Source organism: Acartia tonsa, chromosome 3 (genome assembly GCF_053477335.1).
Source record: "Acartia tonsa isolate MP-2025a chromosome 3, ASM5347733v1, whole genome shotgun sequence".
NCBI classification, from domain to species: domain Eukaryota; kingdom Metazoa; phylum Arthropoda; class Copepoda; order Calanoida; family Acartiidae; genus Acartia; species Acartia tonsa.
Genome location: NC_137262.1, coordinates 24,816,146 through 24,831,002, shown reverse-complemented (window position 1 = coordinate 24,831,002; position 14,857 = coordinate 24,816,146). Strand labels below are relative to the sequence as shown.

At 32.6% G+C, this 14,857-nt stretch overlaps 1 protein-coding gene across 1 annotated transcript in view; it reads left to right on the top strand.

Moving 5' to 3' along the window:
• Nucleotides 1-14,857, top strand: part of THADA (Thyroid adenoma-associated protein homolog) — a 37,164-nt gene that overhangs the window by 18,164 nt on the left and 4,143 nt on the right. The window contains exons 19-36 of the mRNA XM_080153260.1: nucleotides 236-380; nucleotides 726-845; nucleotides 1,164-1,282; nucleotides 1,663-1,731; nucleotides 1,969-2,038; nucleotides 4,154-4,249; nucleotides 4,391-4,463; nucleotides 4,733-4,897; nucleotides 5,199-5,343; nucleotides 5,636-5,787; nucleotides 5,935-6,242; nucleotides 6,493-6,594; nucleotides 8,539-8,665; nucleotides 8,938-9,107; nucleotides 9,581-9,869; nucleotides 10,019-10,084; nucleotides 10,355-10,533; nucleotides 10,953-11,159. Coding sequence (XP_080009386.1) covers nucleotides 236-380; nucleotides 726-845; nucleotides 1,164-1,282; nucleotides 1,663-1,731; nucleotides 1,969-2,038; nucleotides 4,154-4,249; nucleotides 4,391-4,463; nucleotides 4,733-4,897; nucleotides 5,199-5,343; nucleotides 5,636-5,787; nucleotides 5,935-6,242; nucleotides 6,493-6,594; nucleotides 8,539-8,665; nucleotides 8,938-9,107; nucleotides 9,581-9,869; nucleotides 10,019-10,084; nucleotides 10,355-10,533; nucleotides 10,953-11,159 — 2,602 coding nt within the window. The remainder of the gene's footprint in view (nucleotides 1-235; nucleotides 381-725; nucleotides 846-1,163; nucleotides 1,283-1,662; nucleotides 1,732-1,968; nucleotides 2,039-4,153; nucleotides 4,250-4,390; nucleotides 4,464-4,732; nucleotides 4,898-5,198; nucleotides 5,344-5,635; nucleotides 5,788-5,934; nucleotides 6,243-6,492; nucleotides 6,595-8,538; nucleotides 8,666-8,937; nucleotides 9,108-9,580; nucleotides 9,870-10,018; nucleotides 10,085-10,354; nucleotides 10,534-10,952; nucleotides 11,160-14,857) is intronic.

Here is a 14,857-nt window from a genome sequence, read left to right as displayed (position 1 = left end):
TTTCGGGGGGGGGGGGGGGGGGTTAATTTTTCTTTCTTGGGAGGGTGGTGGTACCCTTCTCAAAAATAGTTATAAACCTGCCTATTACCTCTGAGAAGCTATACAGTAAAGGAGAACCATATCGGTCTAGCGGTTAGCAAGATCTTTCGTTACACAAAAACATCCTGTTACTTTATTATAAGGATACATTTACAATTTAAATTAGCAAAACTTTTTATTAAGACCTTCATTTCAGAAAAGATTTAGAATCCCCTAAGGAGAGAGATGCGGATGAAACTATTGACTCTGCAGCTGACAGTCATCAAGTGGAAGATATTGATGAAGACTATTCTGGTGTAGATTGTTGTGAAGCTGATATGTCGGAGAATGGAGTAGTCAAGGTATAAGATTGGTTTCGATGATTTTAACAAAATTTCATATTTTTAATTAGATTATTTGCATTGCTTACATAAAAAAATCGTTATTATTAGTCCTTTGCCTTTCATTTCTTTGCTTTTTGATGTAGGATGTCTCAATGTAACATAATTTGGAACAGTGGCCTTCATGGTTACTCCTTTGAAAACTATTCTTAATTATAACCATTTCATATATATACATTTGGTCATAATTAAGAACAGTTTGACTTAATAAGCGCATTTGACCTAGCGCTAACACACAACCATACTGAAAGTACGCGAAAAAATGACCTTTTTTTCCAGAATAACTTTTTTTAATATATTTATAAGGCTAAGGAAGTATCCTCCCAAATGTTGTTGCTGTGTGCCTGGAGGTCAGTTAAAGAGGTGTCCCTGCTTCTTGGGGATCTTTGTCAGCCTAAACTCAATTCTCTTCTCACATCTGAACAGGTCAATATAAACAACAAAATATCCTACAAGTGTTCTGTTGATAATCATAAACATTTGGTATCACTTTCTTATCATAAAATTCATAAAAAATCATGAATAGCATCTAATCACAGACAATTTCCCATGAATATTAAAATAAAAATATAAAATTATTACTAGTTTTTGTTAGCTAGGGCATTCGACCCCTTGGGGCTAACAAAATTGGTTTGAATCTTTTTACTTTTTAAAATCCACTGAAGCTGTCTATAATACAATGCGATAAATGACTATTACCTATTACCTATTGATTTACTCAGTATAACAATGGTTTATTTTCAGATTCTTGAGATTGCATCATTTTTGATGGACTTGTTATCACAGACCAAGCACCGAGGTGCATTTGAACAAGCTTACGTAGCATTTACACAATTGTGTTCTTGTTTGTGGACGTCTTCAAGGTAAAATAATCTCTGTGTGTTTGTACTGAAAGATCTTATTAACCACTGGACCGATATGGCTCTCGTTTTTAGTGAAACTTCTTTTATGTTATGAGTTATGGGTATTAAAAAAAGAAAATAGTAATTAGGTATTAGTTAAGATAGTACTAAAAGGATAAATTGGAATCAAACACTCTTTAGTCTAAAATACACAAATTAAAAATTATATGTAACTAGAGTAAGGGTAAATTAATATCCCAAATGAAAAACTTTGTGAGATTTTTAGGGTAACATGCAAAATAAGTTTTTGTGTGTTAATATTCTTTTGTTAAATCTTATCATTAAGGTATTTAAATTAAATTTTCTAAGTAGCTGTTAAGCACTTATATTTCTAATTTTAGACCGAAGTTACATTCCCATCCAAGTCAGTTGCTTCTTCAATTGCTTTCGAGTATTACAAACAACAAAAAGTAAGTTTTCAATATCACTATTGACTAGCTTTACATAAGTTGTTTTAGTTTACTGCACGAATAAAATAGATTTTCAGCTTTTTTGATGGATTGAACAATTTCCTATAACCTATTGACAATTGCTTAAAATATCTACCTTTCATTATTTGAAACAATTTCCTATAACCTATTGACCATTGCTTAAGATATCTACCTTTCAATATTTGAAACCCCAATAGACATATTCTTTTGTAATAGAAGATCAAGTTCCAGTAAGAGTGGTCTGTGTGCGACTAGACGCAGCGCCGGTGTTCCTTTCATCGTTCAGGTAGATATATTTTCATCTTATAGGGTAGTGCGGGGTTAATGCGGTAGGGGGGTCTAATTCCGGTCACTCGACCAACTTTTTTAAAACCGTTTTTTAACGGTGTTCTAAACGTTTGCGAGAGATCTTCAGGAAAGCAAAGTTGTAGTTTATTGCCTATACTTTCATTTCTTACTTCATCAAATTTTTGTCAGATCACTCCTTCTATGAAGTTGCAAAAAATTTGCAAAAAAAAAATTTCAAAATAGGCCATGTTCAATCTAAAATTGTGAAAAACTGGTAAGTCCTATTGACCCCCGGGTTTTTGTAAAATGAAAGATATGGCATTCATTTATCGTTTGCAATTGGAGGCGTTGTTCTAACTTGATTTTTTCATAATTTTTTTTTCGTCTCAAAAAAAGGGTCTATTCCGGTCACTTTTTTTACTTTTTTTTATTACTGTATTTATAACTGTATAATACCCTAATGTTTTATTTAGGTGATCTGAGAGCATAAACAACCTAAATGCATGACCTAAGCTTAAATCATTGCCTTGCCTATTGTGTGATGTACATTACTAGTCATTTTACTGCTTGTATTATGTCATGTTTTGTTGCCTAAGCTTTTCAATTTGTAAAGACATTAAAAATTTTTCAGACACATTTTTATAGTAATGGGAAGAGTATATCACCCAAAGGAACGCCTTAAATATTTGCCTGAAGATGTATCAGCTGCATTGGCTCATGTAAGAAGGGGTATGTCTATTAGAAAGACCGCTAGAAGATTTAAAATTCCATATGAAACCCTTGCATCTTTTTCGTATAAGAGGGTGTTCGCGATTTTTGCGCGGTTTGGATTTTTTATGTCAAATCAGCTAGGATTAAGCTAGAAAGGTGTTTAAGGTGTCTATAGAAAGCTCTTTGCATGTCCTAACAAAAACTCCCCAGGATATGGGTTCTTTCTCCAAGATTTAAAGTACATATTCAAGATTTTGTAATTTCAAAATTCCTGTTGCATAAATTGTGTTGAAATATTAGAGTTAGACCCCATATCATTTGGAGTTAATTGCCAGGCATGTAATTCTGCATCTTTAGACACCTTAACCACCCTTGTAGGTCAATCCTAGCCAATTTGAGACAAGAAAAAATGTATCAAAAACTGCTGTCAAAACTGGCAGGATTTTTAAAATTAAAATTTTTTTTGGAAAAAATCACTTTTTTCAAGAAATTCCAAGACCTGCGAATCAGAAATTGCCTCTAATTTATGTATAAAGCTTTAAAAAATCTAATCATATAATAAAAAGTATGATTTTTTTTTTAAAGTTTGCATGAAAAAAATCGATGTTTATTTTTGCGATTTTACCGACTTTTTTAAAATGGGCAAAATGTGGTCAAAAAATTTTCTGATCTGCATGCGACTAGTACCGTTAGAAAGCTAATGACCTCAGCTTTCCACTCATAGTTTAAAATGTTAAAAAAAATATTTTAAGGGGGTGTTCCACCCCCCCAAAGTCAACTGACCGAAATAGCCCCACCGGTGGGGTTATTCCGGTATAGGCCAACCGCCGCCCTTAAAACCGATTTTTGACCGACTTCTAGTTGCGAGATCTTAACGGGACCAAGACAGGCTTCTTCGTTATTGCCATATCTTTCATTTGCACTCTTAAAAACCGGTAAAAGTTTTTGGGAAGTATGTTTTTTTTAAGTTGAAGCAAAAAATTTACCGGAATAACCCCGCACTACCCTACTTGTCAGACTACCAAGTATCAAGAGGATTTGTATTCTTCACAGGAACGGATAGAAAAATAGCCGAAAACCATCCCACGAATCAAATCTAAAAGTGAAACATACTAGAGCTATCATGGGACCTAAGTGAACCTTCCCTAAAAGGAGAACTCAGTTCAGTAGTTATTGAATGCTTATTATTATGTAGATATTAAGACAAAAAATCTTACTACTTTATAAAGTTGAATATCAAGTTTATTCTGAAAACTATTCTAGAAATATGTACTTTTGGCTATTATCATTTTAATCATTATATAATTGGTATTATTTTTTTCTCTTTAAACTGAAAAGTAGTATTTACACACTCCCTGAACAAAAAAATACTTTTTATTGTTGAATGATAAAAAAAAATTAGGCAATAGTGAGCACTGATCCAGACCCGAACAATGCCGTGTTCAAATCAGCAATGGATGAGTTGATCGGCCTGGCTATGAACAGCAAAGCTGACCAGGTAAAAATAGTTTTAATACCTTTCTTTTTGTTAACTGTTTAATTAAAACATAACTTTTCAACAAGGTCTAAATTCATTAGGTATTTCTAGTAACATTAAAAAAAATAAACGTAGAAAATTAAGAATTATTTTTTAACTTAGGAAATGAGGGTACATGCTATGAATATTTTGAGAGCCCTTTTCAGGGATACTAGGCTTGGTGATTGTGTTACAGGTTAGTTTTATCAAATCTGTTTTAAACGCAGGGATCTAAATTGATAAATTGATATACATCCCAAATTATAATACACATAATGTTAGGACACTCAACTTAATGAACCAAACCATTAGAATTAAATATAAGTCCCCAAAGAATAAGAAAAGATTATTGAAAAATTTTTGCGACTAGTATTATAAACAACTCAATATCCCCTCCCTCCCCGAATAAATAGAATTTGTGAATAGAGATATTCTTTTGTATTTGATATCAAATCTTAATCTTAGGTTATGTTGAACGTGGAGTGCAAGCAAGTATAACTGGTTTCAAAGCATCCAACTGGGCGGAGCGTAATGCCGCAACTTTGTTGTTTAGCGCACTAATTACCCGCATTTTTGGTGTCAAGAGAGAAAAGGATGCAGATGAACTTTCGGTTAAGAATTGTCTTACAGGTTCTTTATTTTTGTTGTGTTGACTAGTGTGTTGTCACATGTAGAGATAATAGCGGGTCCGCCCCCTAGAGGCACTTGATGAAAGGGTGGGTGGGGGGGGGGGGGGGAAGTTGACCCTCCACTTTTGGTGTGTGGGTTTTCTATAGGGGAATTTTCTTGAAGGTACTATCGTCTTGAAAGTTATAAACTTTTCATGAAATTATGAGAGGCTTACATTAACGGAGAACCATTTCGGTTTAGCAGCTAGTGATATCCGAGACGTGAAAGACAACAAGCATTAAAGTTTAAATTGTTTGTTCAGGTAAAGTGTTCTTCCTGCGGTACCCTGACCTCCATTGTTTTCTGTTGAAGAGCCTAGAAGAATGTGTCTTACCTGGAGGCCAGCAGGAGGCTGGAACTTTACAGTTGTTCCCCATGCTTTACCCACTTTTACTTCTATTATCAAGGTACAATTATTCTATGTAGTGCAAATATGATCATTGATTAGTGTATTTTGTATCTGTTATTGATTTTGAGTATAGATGAAAATGTATTTTTGCAGTTGGAATCCTATTGTATTTACAAGTATATATAGTTTTAATCTAATGTTTACAAAATCCTTCGTATAGAATTCAAAGTGTATTAACCAACTCACCAAAACAAGCTATTTTAAAATTATTTTATGGAATGAAATTTAGCAATATTATGGAGCAATAGTATTGGTTAATGTAAATGTATAAGTGTAATAACTTCTTTTAGACTATTCCCTGCACCTTCCGAGTCTTTAGACAACCCCTACAAGTTATCAGCCTTTATTCCTCTGGTTGAAAGATGTGGAGAGAGTCCTGTTATGGCCATCAGAAAGCTTGCAGCAAAGGCCTTGGTGGCATTGATAGATAGCAATAATATTGGTAAGATTTCTCAAAAAGAATTTAAAAAAACAGATAATTAGGAAATGAATAATATTTCTTAATGTTTGTTTAGCTGTGCTTGCATTTAAAACGTTTTATAACCTAGATGTCATTCTAGACTCAAATGGTACTACTTGTGATTTTTAGGTTCATATGTTGAGAAAATATTAAAACGTTTGGATGAGGAAAAACTATCTTCTAATCATATCCATGGACTCTTACTTCAATTATATCAATTAAAGAGAAGTAAACAAAGTTTAGATTCTAAAAACAAAAATGCTACAAAGAGTTTAGAAGAAGATGAAATCAGTGACATTGTGGAAGAAACAAAGAACTTAGTAATAAAAGAAAATGATACAAAAAGTCTAATTCCAAAATTATTAGAAAAGTACTCCTGTCCTCTCATATCTGCTCAATATCTTGATATACTTTTGATAGAAGAACAATCTTTAAAGGTAAAACTATTAATTTCCAAGATGTATATCCTATAGCTTACCCTCTCTCACTATTTCTGTAAATATGTATTATGTACGGCATGTTTAAAAAAAATAAAACTACCTACGTTTTAAGTTTAAGTTGCCAAAGGTTATCTAAATAATGAAAAAAAAACAAAGGAAGACAAAAATGAATTAAACCTATGATTCTTTATTTAATTTTTAAAGGAACAATTGTCTTTAAAATAGAATAAATTAAATATTTGTTTAGGAATCCAATGAAGAGTTAGAAAATGTTCTAACAGAAATATTGTTTGATAATAAAGTTAGCTCAAGATTATCTTATGATATCTGGGGACCTCTTTTAATGCAGGTTATAATTTAAAATATAATTTTTTTTAATTCACTGATACAATCAGGACTGCAACAAAAAATAAGATAAATAAGAAGAAAACTAATTTACTTACCTATATTATTTCACTAGTATATTACTACTAAAACTTATCTTTATGATTTTTTGCTGGTTTTAATTTAAAAAGTAAAAATGATACATTTTCATTAAAAAAAAAACATTAAATATTTGTGTTAAAAGAAGGTAGGGTAGTGCGGGGTTAATGCGGTAGGGGGGTCTAATTCCGGTCACTCGACCAACTTTTTTAAAACCGTTTTTTAACGGTGTTCTAAACGTTTGCGAGAGATCTTCAGAAAAGCAAAGTTGTAGTTCATTGCCTATACTTTCATTTCTTACTTCAGCAAATTTTTATCAGATCACTCCTTCTATGATTTTTTTGCCCTCAAAAAGTTGCAAAAAATTTCAAAATAGGCCATGTTCAATCTAAAATTGTGAAAAAATGGTAAGTCCTATTGACCCCCGGGTTTTTGTAAAATGAAAGATATGGCATTCATTTATCGTTTGCAATTGGAGGCGTTGTTCTAACTTGATTTTTTCATAATTTTTTTTTCGTCTCAAAAAAAGGGTCTATTCCGGTCACTTTTTTTACTTTTTTTTATTACTGTATTTATAAATTTATAATACCCTAATTTTTTTTTCAGGTGATCTGGAAGCATGAACAACCTAAATGCATGACCTAAGCTTTAATCATTGCCTTGCCTGTTGTTAGATGTACATTATTAGTCATTTTACTGCTTGTATTATGTAATGTTTTGTTGCCTAAGCTTTTCAATTTGTTAAGACATTTAAAATTTTTCAGACACATTTTTATAGTAATGGGAAGAGTATATCACCCAAAGGAACGCCTTAAATATTTGCCTGAAGATGTATCAGCTGCATTGGCTCATGTAAGAAGGGGTATGTCTATTAGAAAGACCGCTAGAAGATTTAAAACTCCATATGAAACCCTTGCATCTTTTTCATATAAGTGGGTGTTCGCGATTTTTGCGCGGTTTGGATTTTTTATGTCAAATCGGCTAGGATTAGGCTAGAAAGGTGTTTAAGGTGTCTATAGAAAGCTCTTTGCATGTCCTAACAAAAACTCCCCAGGATATGGGTTCTATCTCCAAGATTTAGAGTCCATATTCAAAATTTTGCATTTTCAAAATTCCTGTTGCATAAAATGTGTTGAAATATTAGAGTTAGACCCCATATCATTTCGAGTTAATTGTCAGGCATGTAATTTTGCATCTTTAGACACCTTAACCACCCTTGTAGGTCAATCCTAGCCAATTTGAGACAAGAAAAATTGTATCAAAACTGCTGTCAAAACTGGCAGGATTTTTGAAATTAAAAATTTTTCGGGAAAAAATCACTTTTTTCAAGAAATTCCAAGACCTGCGAATCAGAAATTGACTCTAATTTATGTATAAAGCTTAAAAAAACCTAATCATATAATAAAAAGTATGATTTTTTTAAAAAGTTTGCATGAAAAAAATCGATGTTTTTTTTTGCGATTTTACCGACTTTTTTTAAATGGGCAAAATGTGGTCAAAAAATTTTCTGATCTGCATGCGACTAGTACCGTTAGAAAGCTAATGACCTCAGCTTTCTACTCATAGTTTAAAATGTTAAAAAAAAATATTTTAAGGGGGTGTTCCACCCCCCCCAAAGTCAACTGACCGAAATAGCCCCACCGGTATAGGCCAACCGCCGCCCTTAAAACCGATTTTTGACCGACTTCTAGTCGCTAGATCTTAACGGGACCAAGACAGGCTTCTTCGTTATTGCCATATCTTTCATTTGCACTCTCAAAAACCGGTAAAAGTTTTTGGGAAGTATGTTTTTTTTTAAGTTGAAGCAAAAAATTGACCGGAATAACCCCGCACTACCCTAATTGAAATAATATGATTTTTATTAATATAGAAAAGTTGTGAAGTGTTAACAAAGATTGCCATAGTAACAGAAGACAGTGGAATCCTGCTGAAGCTTTGCCTCCATCCAGAACTGGAGGTTAGACTAAAGGCTCTCCAGCTTTATATAAATAGACAAGGTGTGTTTCTTTTTTATTTATTTGGTTCCTCAGTATATTTACAAGGACATTTATTTAGACAGTTCAAAAGCGAAAAGAAATATTTTTCATTTTTTAAAAGAATTGTGTCATCCTTATAAAAATTTTCTAATTTATTTTTATTGAGTTTTCCATCATTTCATATAACTAAGGTACTCTAACTCCACCACAAGTTAAGTATGAATCAAAAGGTCAGTACGTCCGTTGAAAGTTTATACCAACATTTTTAATTTGCTCTTTTAATTTTATGTTAGAAACTTGCAACAATGAGAAGAAAGAACTAATAACAAAAGAGGATGTCTTTAATTTGATTCTTTGTGAACAGAACGAATTCTGTTTAAGTCATCTGCTTAAAATCTGTCTTGGATTGGATCAGAGTGCTTTTAAATTAGAAGATGCAGCTTATGTTTTATCTTTAGTACAGGTAGGCTTCTTTTGATTTTATTACATATACATATATTTTAAATCACTATTTCTAAGATTTTTATAACTAGTAAAAGACGCAGATATTTTATATACCTAATCAAATCATTTTCATTGGAATTTCTAAACAATTATCTTTAAGTTCATATTAAATGCTTCTAATAAACGCCGTATTTTAAATAAAATAGTATAAAAAAATTGCCAAAACAACTTTATAGTTAATACTTTATAAGTTTACTAAAAATTATTTTTTAAACAACATTGTGTTTAAGGTGAAACAGAATGAAGGAGTCTTAAGTTCAGCCCTGCTTTTGAGCGCCAAAATTTTATGTTCATCATGTAACCTTGAATTAAATGCTTCTAATAAACGCCGTATTTTAAATAAAATAGTATAAAAAAATTGCCAAAACAACTTTATAGTTAATACTTTATAAGTTTACTAAAAATTATTTTTTAAACAACATTGTGTTTAAGGTGAAACAGAATGAAGGAGTCTTAAGTTCAGCCCTGCTTTTGAGCGCCAAAATTTTATGTTCATCATGTAACCTTGAATCAAAACCAAGTACCAGTTCTCCAGAATTTTCACCTGTCTACACGGAACTTGCGGATACACTGAAAAGGTTCAGCGCCACTGAACAACCGGATACACTGCGCATGGCTGTTGCTCAAACATTGCTGAATAACCTGGCCCTTTTAAAGAATGTTGCCCTGAATAAAGTAGATGGTAATAGTGCGCTTGTAATAATTTGGTCATCCTTGTTAGGTAGGTAACTTTTTTGTAATATTTAAATAATTGGCACTTAACACTTATTATAACTAAATAAATAGTATTTTTACAACTATTTATTGAAAATACAACACCGTTTGGTTTTTACAACAAAAAATATGACTAAAAGTTTTTCGGTTTTGTAGATTTAGTTTATGATGATGAGGATGAAATTAGAGAGATATGTTCGCAGATATTCTTTAAATTGTCAGGTAGTTTTAAAATTGTATTAAATTGGTTACTCTAGAAATATGTTTTTCCCTTTTTAAACAAAATGACAGATAAATAAACTAGCTTCTCTTGTAATACGTCATTTTGTGCATAGTTAATCTTTTCACTCATTCTCATGTATTTAATGCTACTTTTTAATGCTTTTAAATATCACGAAATAATTGATGATCTTGCATAGTAAAGGCTCCACTTTGAGCTAAAAATATAGCGGTTACTAAAGGAGAACAATATATTATTATCAATATATTTAGGAAACAAACTGGCTGGTGACCGGTTAGCAAGCACCCTAATAGCAAATTGCCTCCAGTCCTTGGCCATGGTATGGCCTGCTGCCGCCATTTTTATTGTTCTTGGTCACGTGATTAGTCTTGCTTGTGGAGAAGCAGAACAGGACAGTCTTGATACGGAAAATGATAAAGCTTTTGATAAGGTCAGCCTCTTTTTACAATTTTTATATCGAAATTAAAATATTTAAAGCTAGAAGTATTGAAGTAGCATAACAATTCAAATCCTTATAATAAAGTAAAAGCTAGCCGCTAAACCGATCCGGTTCTCCTTTACAGTGTATCTTCTCAGGTCTTGGTCAAATCTGTAACTTTTCTGGAGGAGGGTACCACATGATCATAAAAAGAAAATTCATTGAGACTGTAAATTTTAACAGAGATAAACTGCGTAGGTGAAGACTGTGGAGTTGGACTACACAGAAAAAAATCAAAGACTCCAAAGATTAAGGAAGACTAATATTATCATTTTTTCATTGACATTCTACCAATGTTAACTACGACTGTTCCTTTTTTGTAGTAGCAACGTTTCTAAATGATTTTTAATATAAAAATCCTTTTTTTTTAGGGTGAGATGAATACATATAGAGAACTAGAAACAACATGCAAAATATTCCTTCCTTTGGCTGAAGCATTTATGCGGTCATTGTCACCTAAGCTGTTGGAAAGAACAGCTGCTGAGCAGCTGCCATCACAGCTGATTGCTAAGCTGTTGCCTTGTCTACCAGGAAGTGTTGTGGTTTATTCTCTAGAACAGCTAGCAGCTTATGTCAAGGTAAAATAAGAAATGAAAAATTTTCAATAAAAAACTACTCTCTAAAAGATGGAAAGATTATACCTTTGAAATATTCAATACCAGTTTATTAGCAGTACTAGCGGATACGCCCCTTGAGTCCTCTAGAAACACGTAAAATGTTCATTTCAATCCGCTATATAGCGTAAGGTAGCTCACCTGTTGAGCCTCTGATCTCAGTTCATCTTTGTTGAGTCAAGCAGTGATGTAAACCGCAAGCTCCGACTCTAAAAGAGATGCGTTAGTGAGCCTTGAGTGTTCCCGTGAATAGTGTGAATGATTGTTGAACAAGAGACATATGACAATAATCTTGATAATAAAGTTCACAATCAGATTGAACACATGGCAATACATATCACTTTAGTCAATCACATATTCATGGGAGCACTCCAGGCGACAAATAAATATTTCTAATAATTGGAAGACTTATTCATTGCTTACATACATGAGGCCAAGAATGTATGTTTATTTTTATTGATACAATTGCTTGAGGATTTTGATAAAACTTTAGATAAATGTTTATAAAATGATTATATAAAAGTCCATTAAAATCACTTATAAAAGTCCAATAAAATCATTATGAAGAAGACTGTTTATCAATAAATATTAAAATACTTATGCTGATAGTTTGAAATGAATATTGAATTAGAAATTGTATTTATTGATGATGACTTGGAGCTTATTATTGATGAGACATTTATTGTAAAGATCTTCATGTTTATTTCTGATCATGCTAATTTGTCATTGAGATCTTCTTGCATCATATATTCATCATCATTATTATTATCATCATCATCATCATTCTTGGTATCATCAATCTTGTTATCATCAAATCAATCATCATCTTGTAAGTCTTCTTCATCCTAAATAACATCAATATAAGCTTTGATTATATTTGTGATATTTACATCATGACGCTCCCCTTTTTCTTTTTTTAATTTTGACGCCTATTTGATGGAGTGCCCCCCCTTTTTTTTCACTAATTTTTTAAATGTTTGAATGGTTGCCTGATTGACTTAGATTTTTCTTTTAGTTCTGATGTAAGAGGTAAAACATGACTGAACTCATATACTGCCATCATATCAGTGCTATTTTTTCTGAATTTCAAATCCAGATCAGCTGCCAAGAATGCTTCATTGAGTTCATCATAAAGTTGAGTGCATTGTGGTTGTGGATCCCATTCAGGTTCTAGAGTATCTTGACTATCATTTGCTTGGCTCCTTTCAAAGTCAGTTGATAGTGCTGCTTCAAATTCATTAACACAGTCTTGATTTCTAAGTATTTCTGGAGTTTTTTTTACCCTGTGTTTTCTGAGTGTTCTTTTATTTGTTTTGTATGAATTCTTTCTGAACCATCTTTGAATCTTTTTAGCTGCATTACTTTTTCTGAGATCTTCTAGAACAGTATAATCATTTGAATTTAGCACCCATTTTTCTCTTACATAAGGCCTCTTTTTACTCTTTTCTCCTCTATCATCATCTTCAGCTTCATGCCACTCTTCTTCACTGTCATCATTACCCATGTTATCACTAGCATTATCAACATGAATATCATCACTATCATCCTTATCATGATTTTCATCCTCATTGATGTTGTTGGATTCATCATTTTCATTTTCAAGATCATCATTGTCAGTATCTTCATCAGATGTTTCAAGGGTTTTTCTGATTGGGTCAAATGTTCTATATGTTTGTTTTGCTACAGGAGTTGTTTTAGGTTGATATTCATGTTTCACTTTAAAGACATGATTTTTTGGTAATTCATAAAGTTTATTTCTAGTTGTAATTTTTCTGCTGCCTCCCACTTTTTTTACTGTTATTTTTTCATTTTCTTTAGAAATAACTTCAAACATGTCTCTTATATTATGCTTTTTTGGATTATTGTTAAGCATAATATGATCTCCTACATCAACTTTGTCATTATTGCTTTTGACTTTTTCATTGTGTTTAAGATTGTTCATTTCTCTTGTCAAAAGTTGATCTTCAGCTAATTTAGAATCATCCAAGAGAATGTTAGTCATTCTTTTATCATCTCTGCTAAAAAGAATACTTCTAGCTGACAAAGTACCATTCCTTCTTAGTCTACTGTTTAGATTCATTAAAGCTTGAGCTAGTTTTGTCTGATCAATTGGAGTTTCACCTGGAGAAATTGCAGTTATTTCTCTTTCTAGTTCTTGAATTCCTTTATCTATGACAGCATTAGAGTTTTTGTTGAGACTGCTGCCTAATTCTATAATGATATCTAGATTAGCTAGATTTCTAGACTTGGTGGCTTTCTGGAATCCAGGGGCTTGATCTGTCCTGATTATGATTTGACCAGTGTGTCTGATAGGAGTAACTAGCTGTATAATAGACTTTTCAAGATTTTCACTTGTTTCATCATTTATAAAGTCAGCTGTTGTGTAGGATGAGAATTGATCTCTTATTACTATTATATTTTGTTTGGCTCTTTTCAAGATGTCACAGCCATAGTGTGTACCTGGTATAGATGCATTAGTTGTTGATTGATGCTTGTTAGAGTTTGGCAACTTTTTCATAGCACAGCATATTTGACATTGAGCATATCTGTCATCAATCACATTAGCAACACCAACTCCATAAAAGTATTTGTCAAATATTTGTTTAATTTGATGTTTTGAGGGGTGGCTACTTTGATTGTGAATTTGATTAACTAGTGTTGGTAAATAGCTTGATGGAATCACAATCCTTTCTTCTTTGGCTGTTGAATATGGTATTGTTCTTGTGACTACTAGAAGACCATCTACAGCTACAGAAGCATTTGACAGAATTTTTCTTGCATCAGAGTTGATTTTTCCAGGTTTTTTAGAGATCAATTGACCTGTTGTGATTGCATTTTTTGCCAGTGTAACTGCTTTGTCTTGCATTTGAACATTTTTCCAAGCTTCCCTGTCAGCATAGGGTATGTCAGTTTGAATTGAAGCTAGTTTGTTGTCAATGATGGTTTCACCTTGGTGATTAACATAATTGCATAATTGGCATATTTCAGCTTTACAAGGTGCAGTGTTCCTGGACTGAAAGTCAGCAATCTGGTTCTGTCCAGATTTTCCAGATATGTGTTGCACTTCACATGATATCTTACCCATATTATTCAAGAATGTCTGAATCCTTGGGGATAAGCTAAATTTACCTTTTTTTAGCAGGTTTGTTGCATCACAAACAGGTTTACTATCAGGGCAAATGATGACAGGCTTGGTAGATTCTTTGATTATATCATAGAAAGCTTCTATGGCCGTTCCAAATGCAACAGATTCAATTTCACAGGGTGTCCATTTGATATGGTGTGGTTTTAGCTTAACAGAGTAGTGCCTAACTGTTTTAAGATTACCTTTTTTGTCCTTTGCTTGTAGGACAAAACCAACACCAGGAGGAGTTCTTGCACCATCAGTAATGATAAGAAGTTGGTCATCTGGATGAGGCAGGTAGACTTCTTTTATGTTGGCTATATTATCTTTGGCTGTTTGAAATGCCATTTTCAGCTCATTTGTCCAGGTAATGGTGTCTTTAGAATCCTTGTCACTAGTGATTTTATCAAATGGATCCATTATTCTTGCCAAGTTGGGTGTGTGATATAAGAAGGTCTTGTACAGACCAATCCATGATCTGACATCTTTGACTGTAACAAGGTCTTCAGCTTTGACCTCTAAAAGAGCTTGTTTCCTA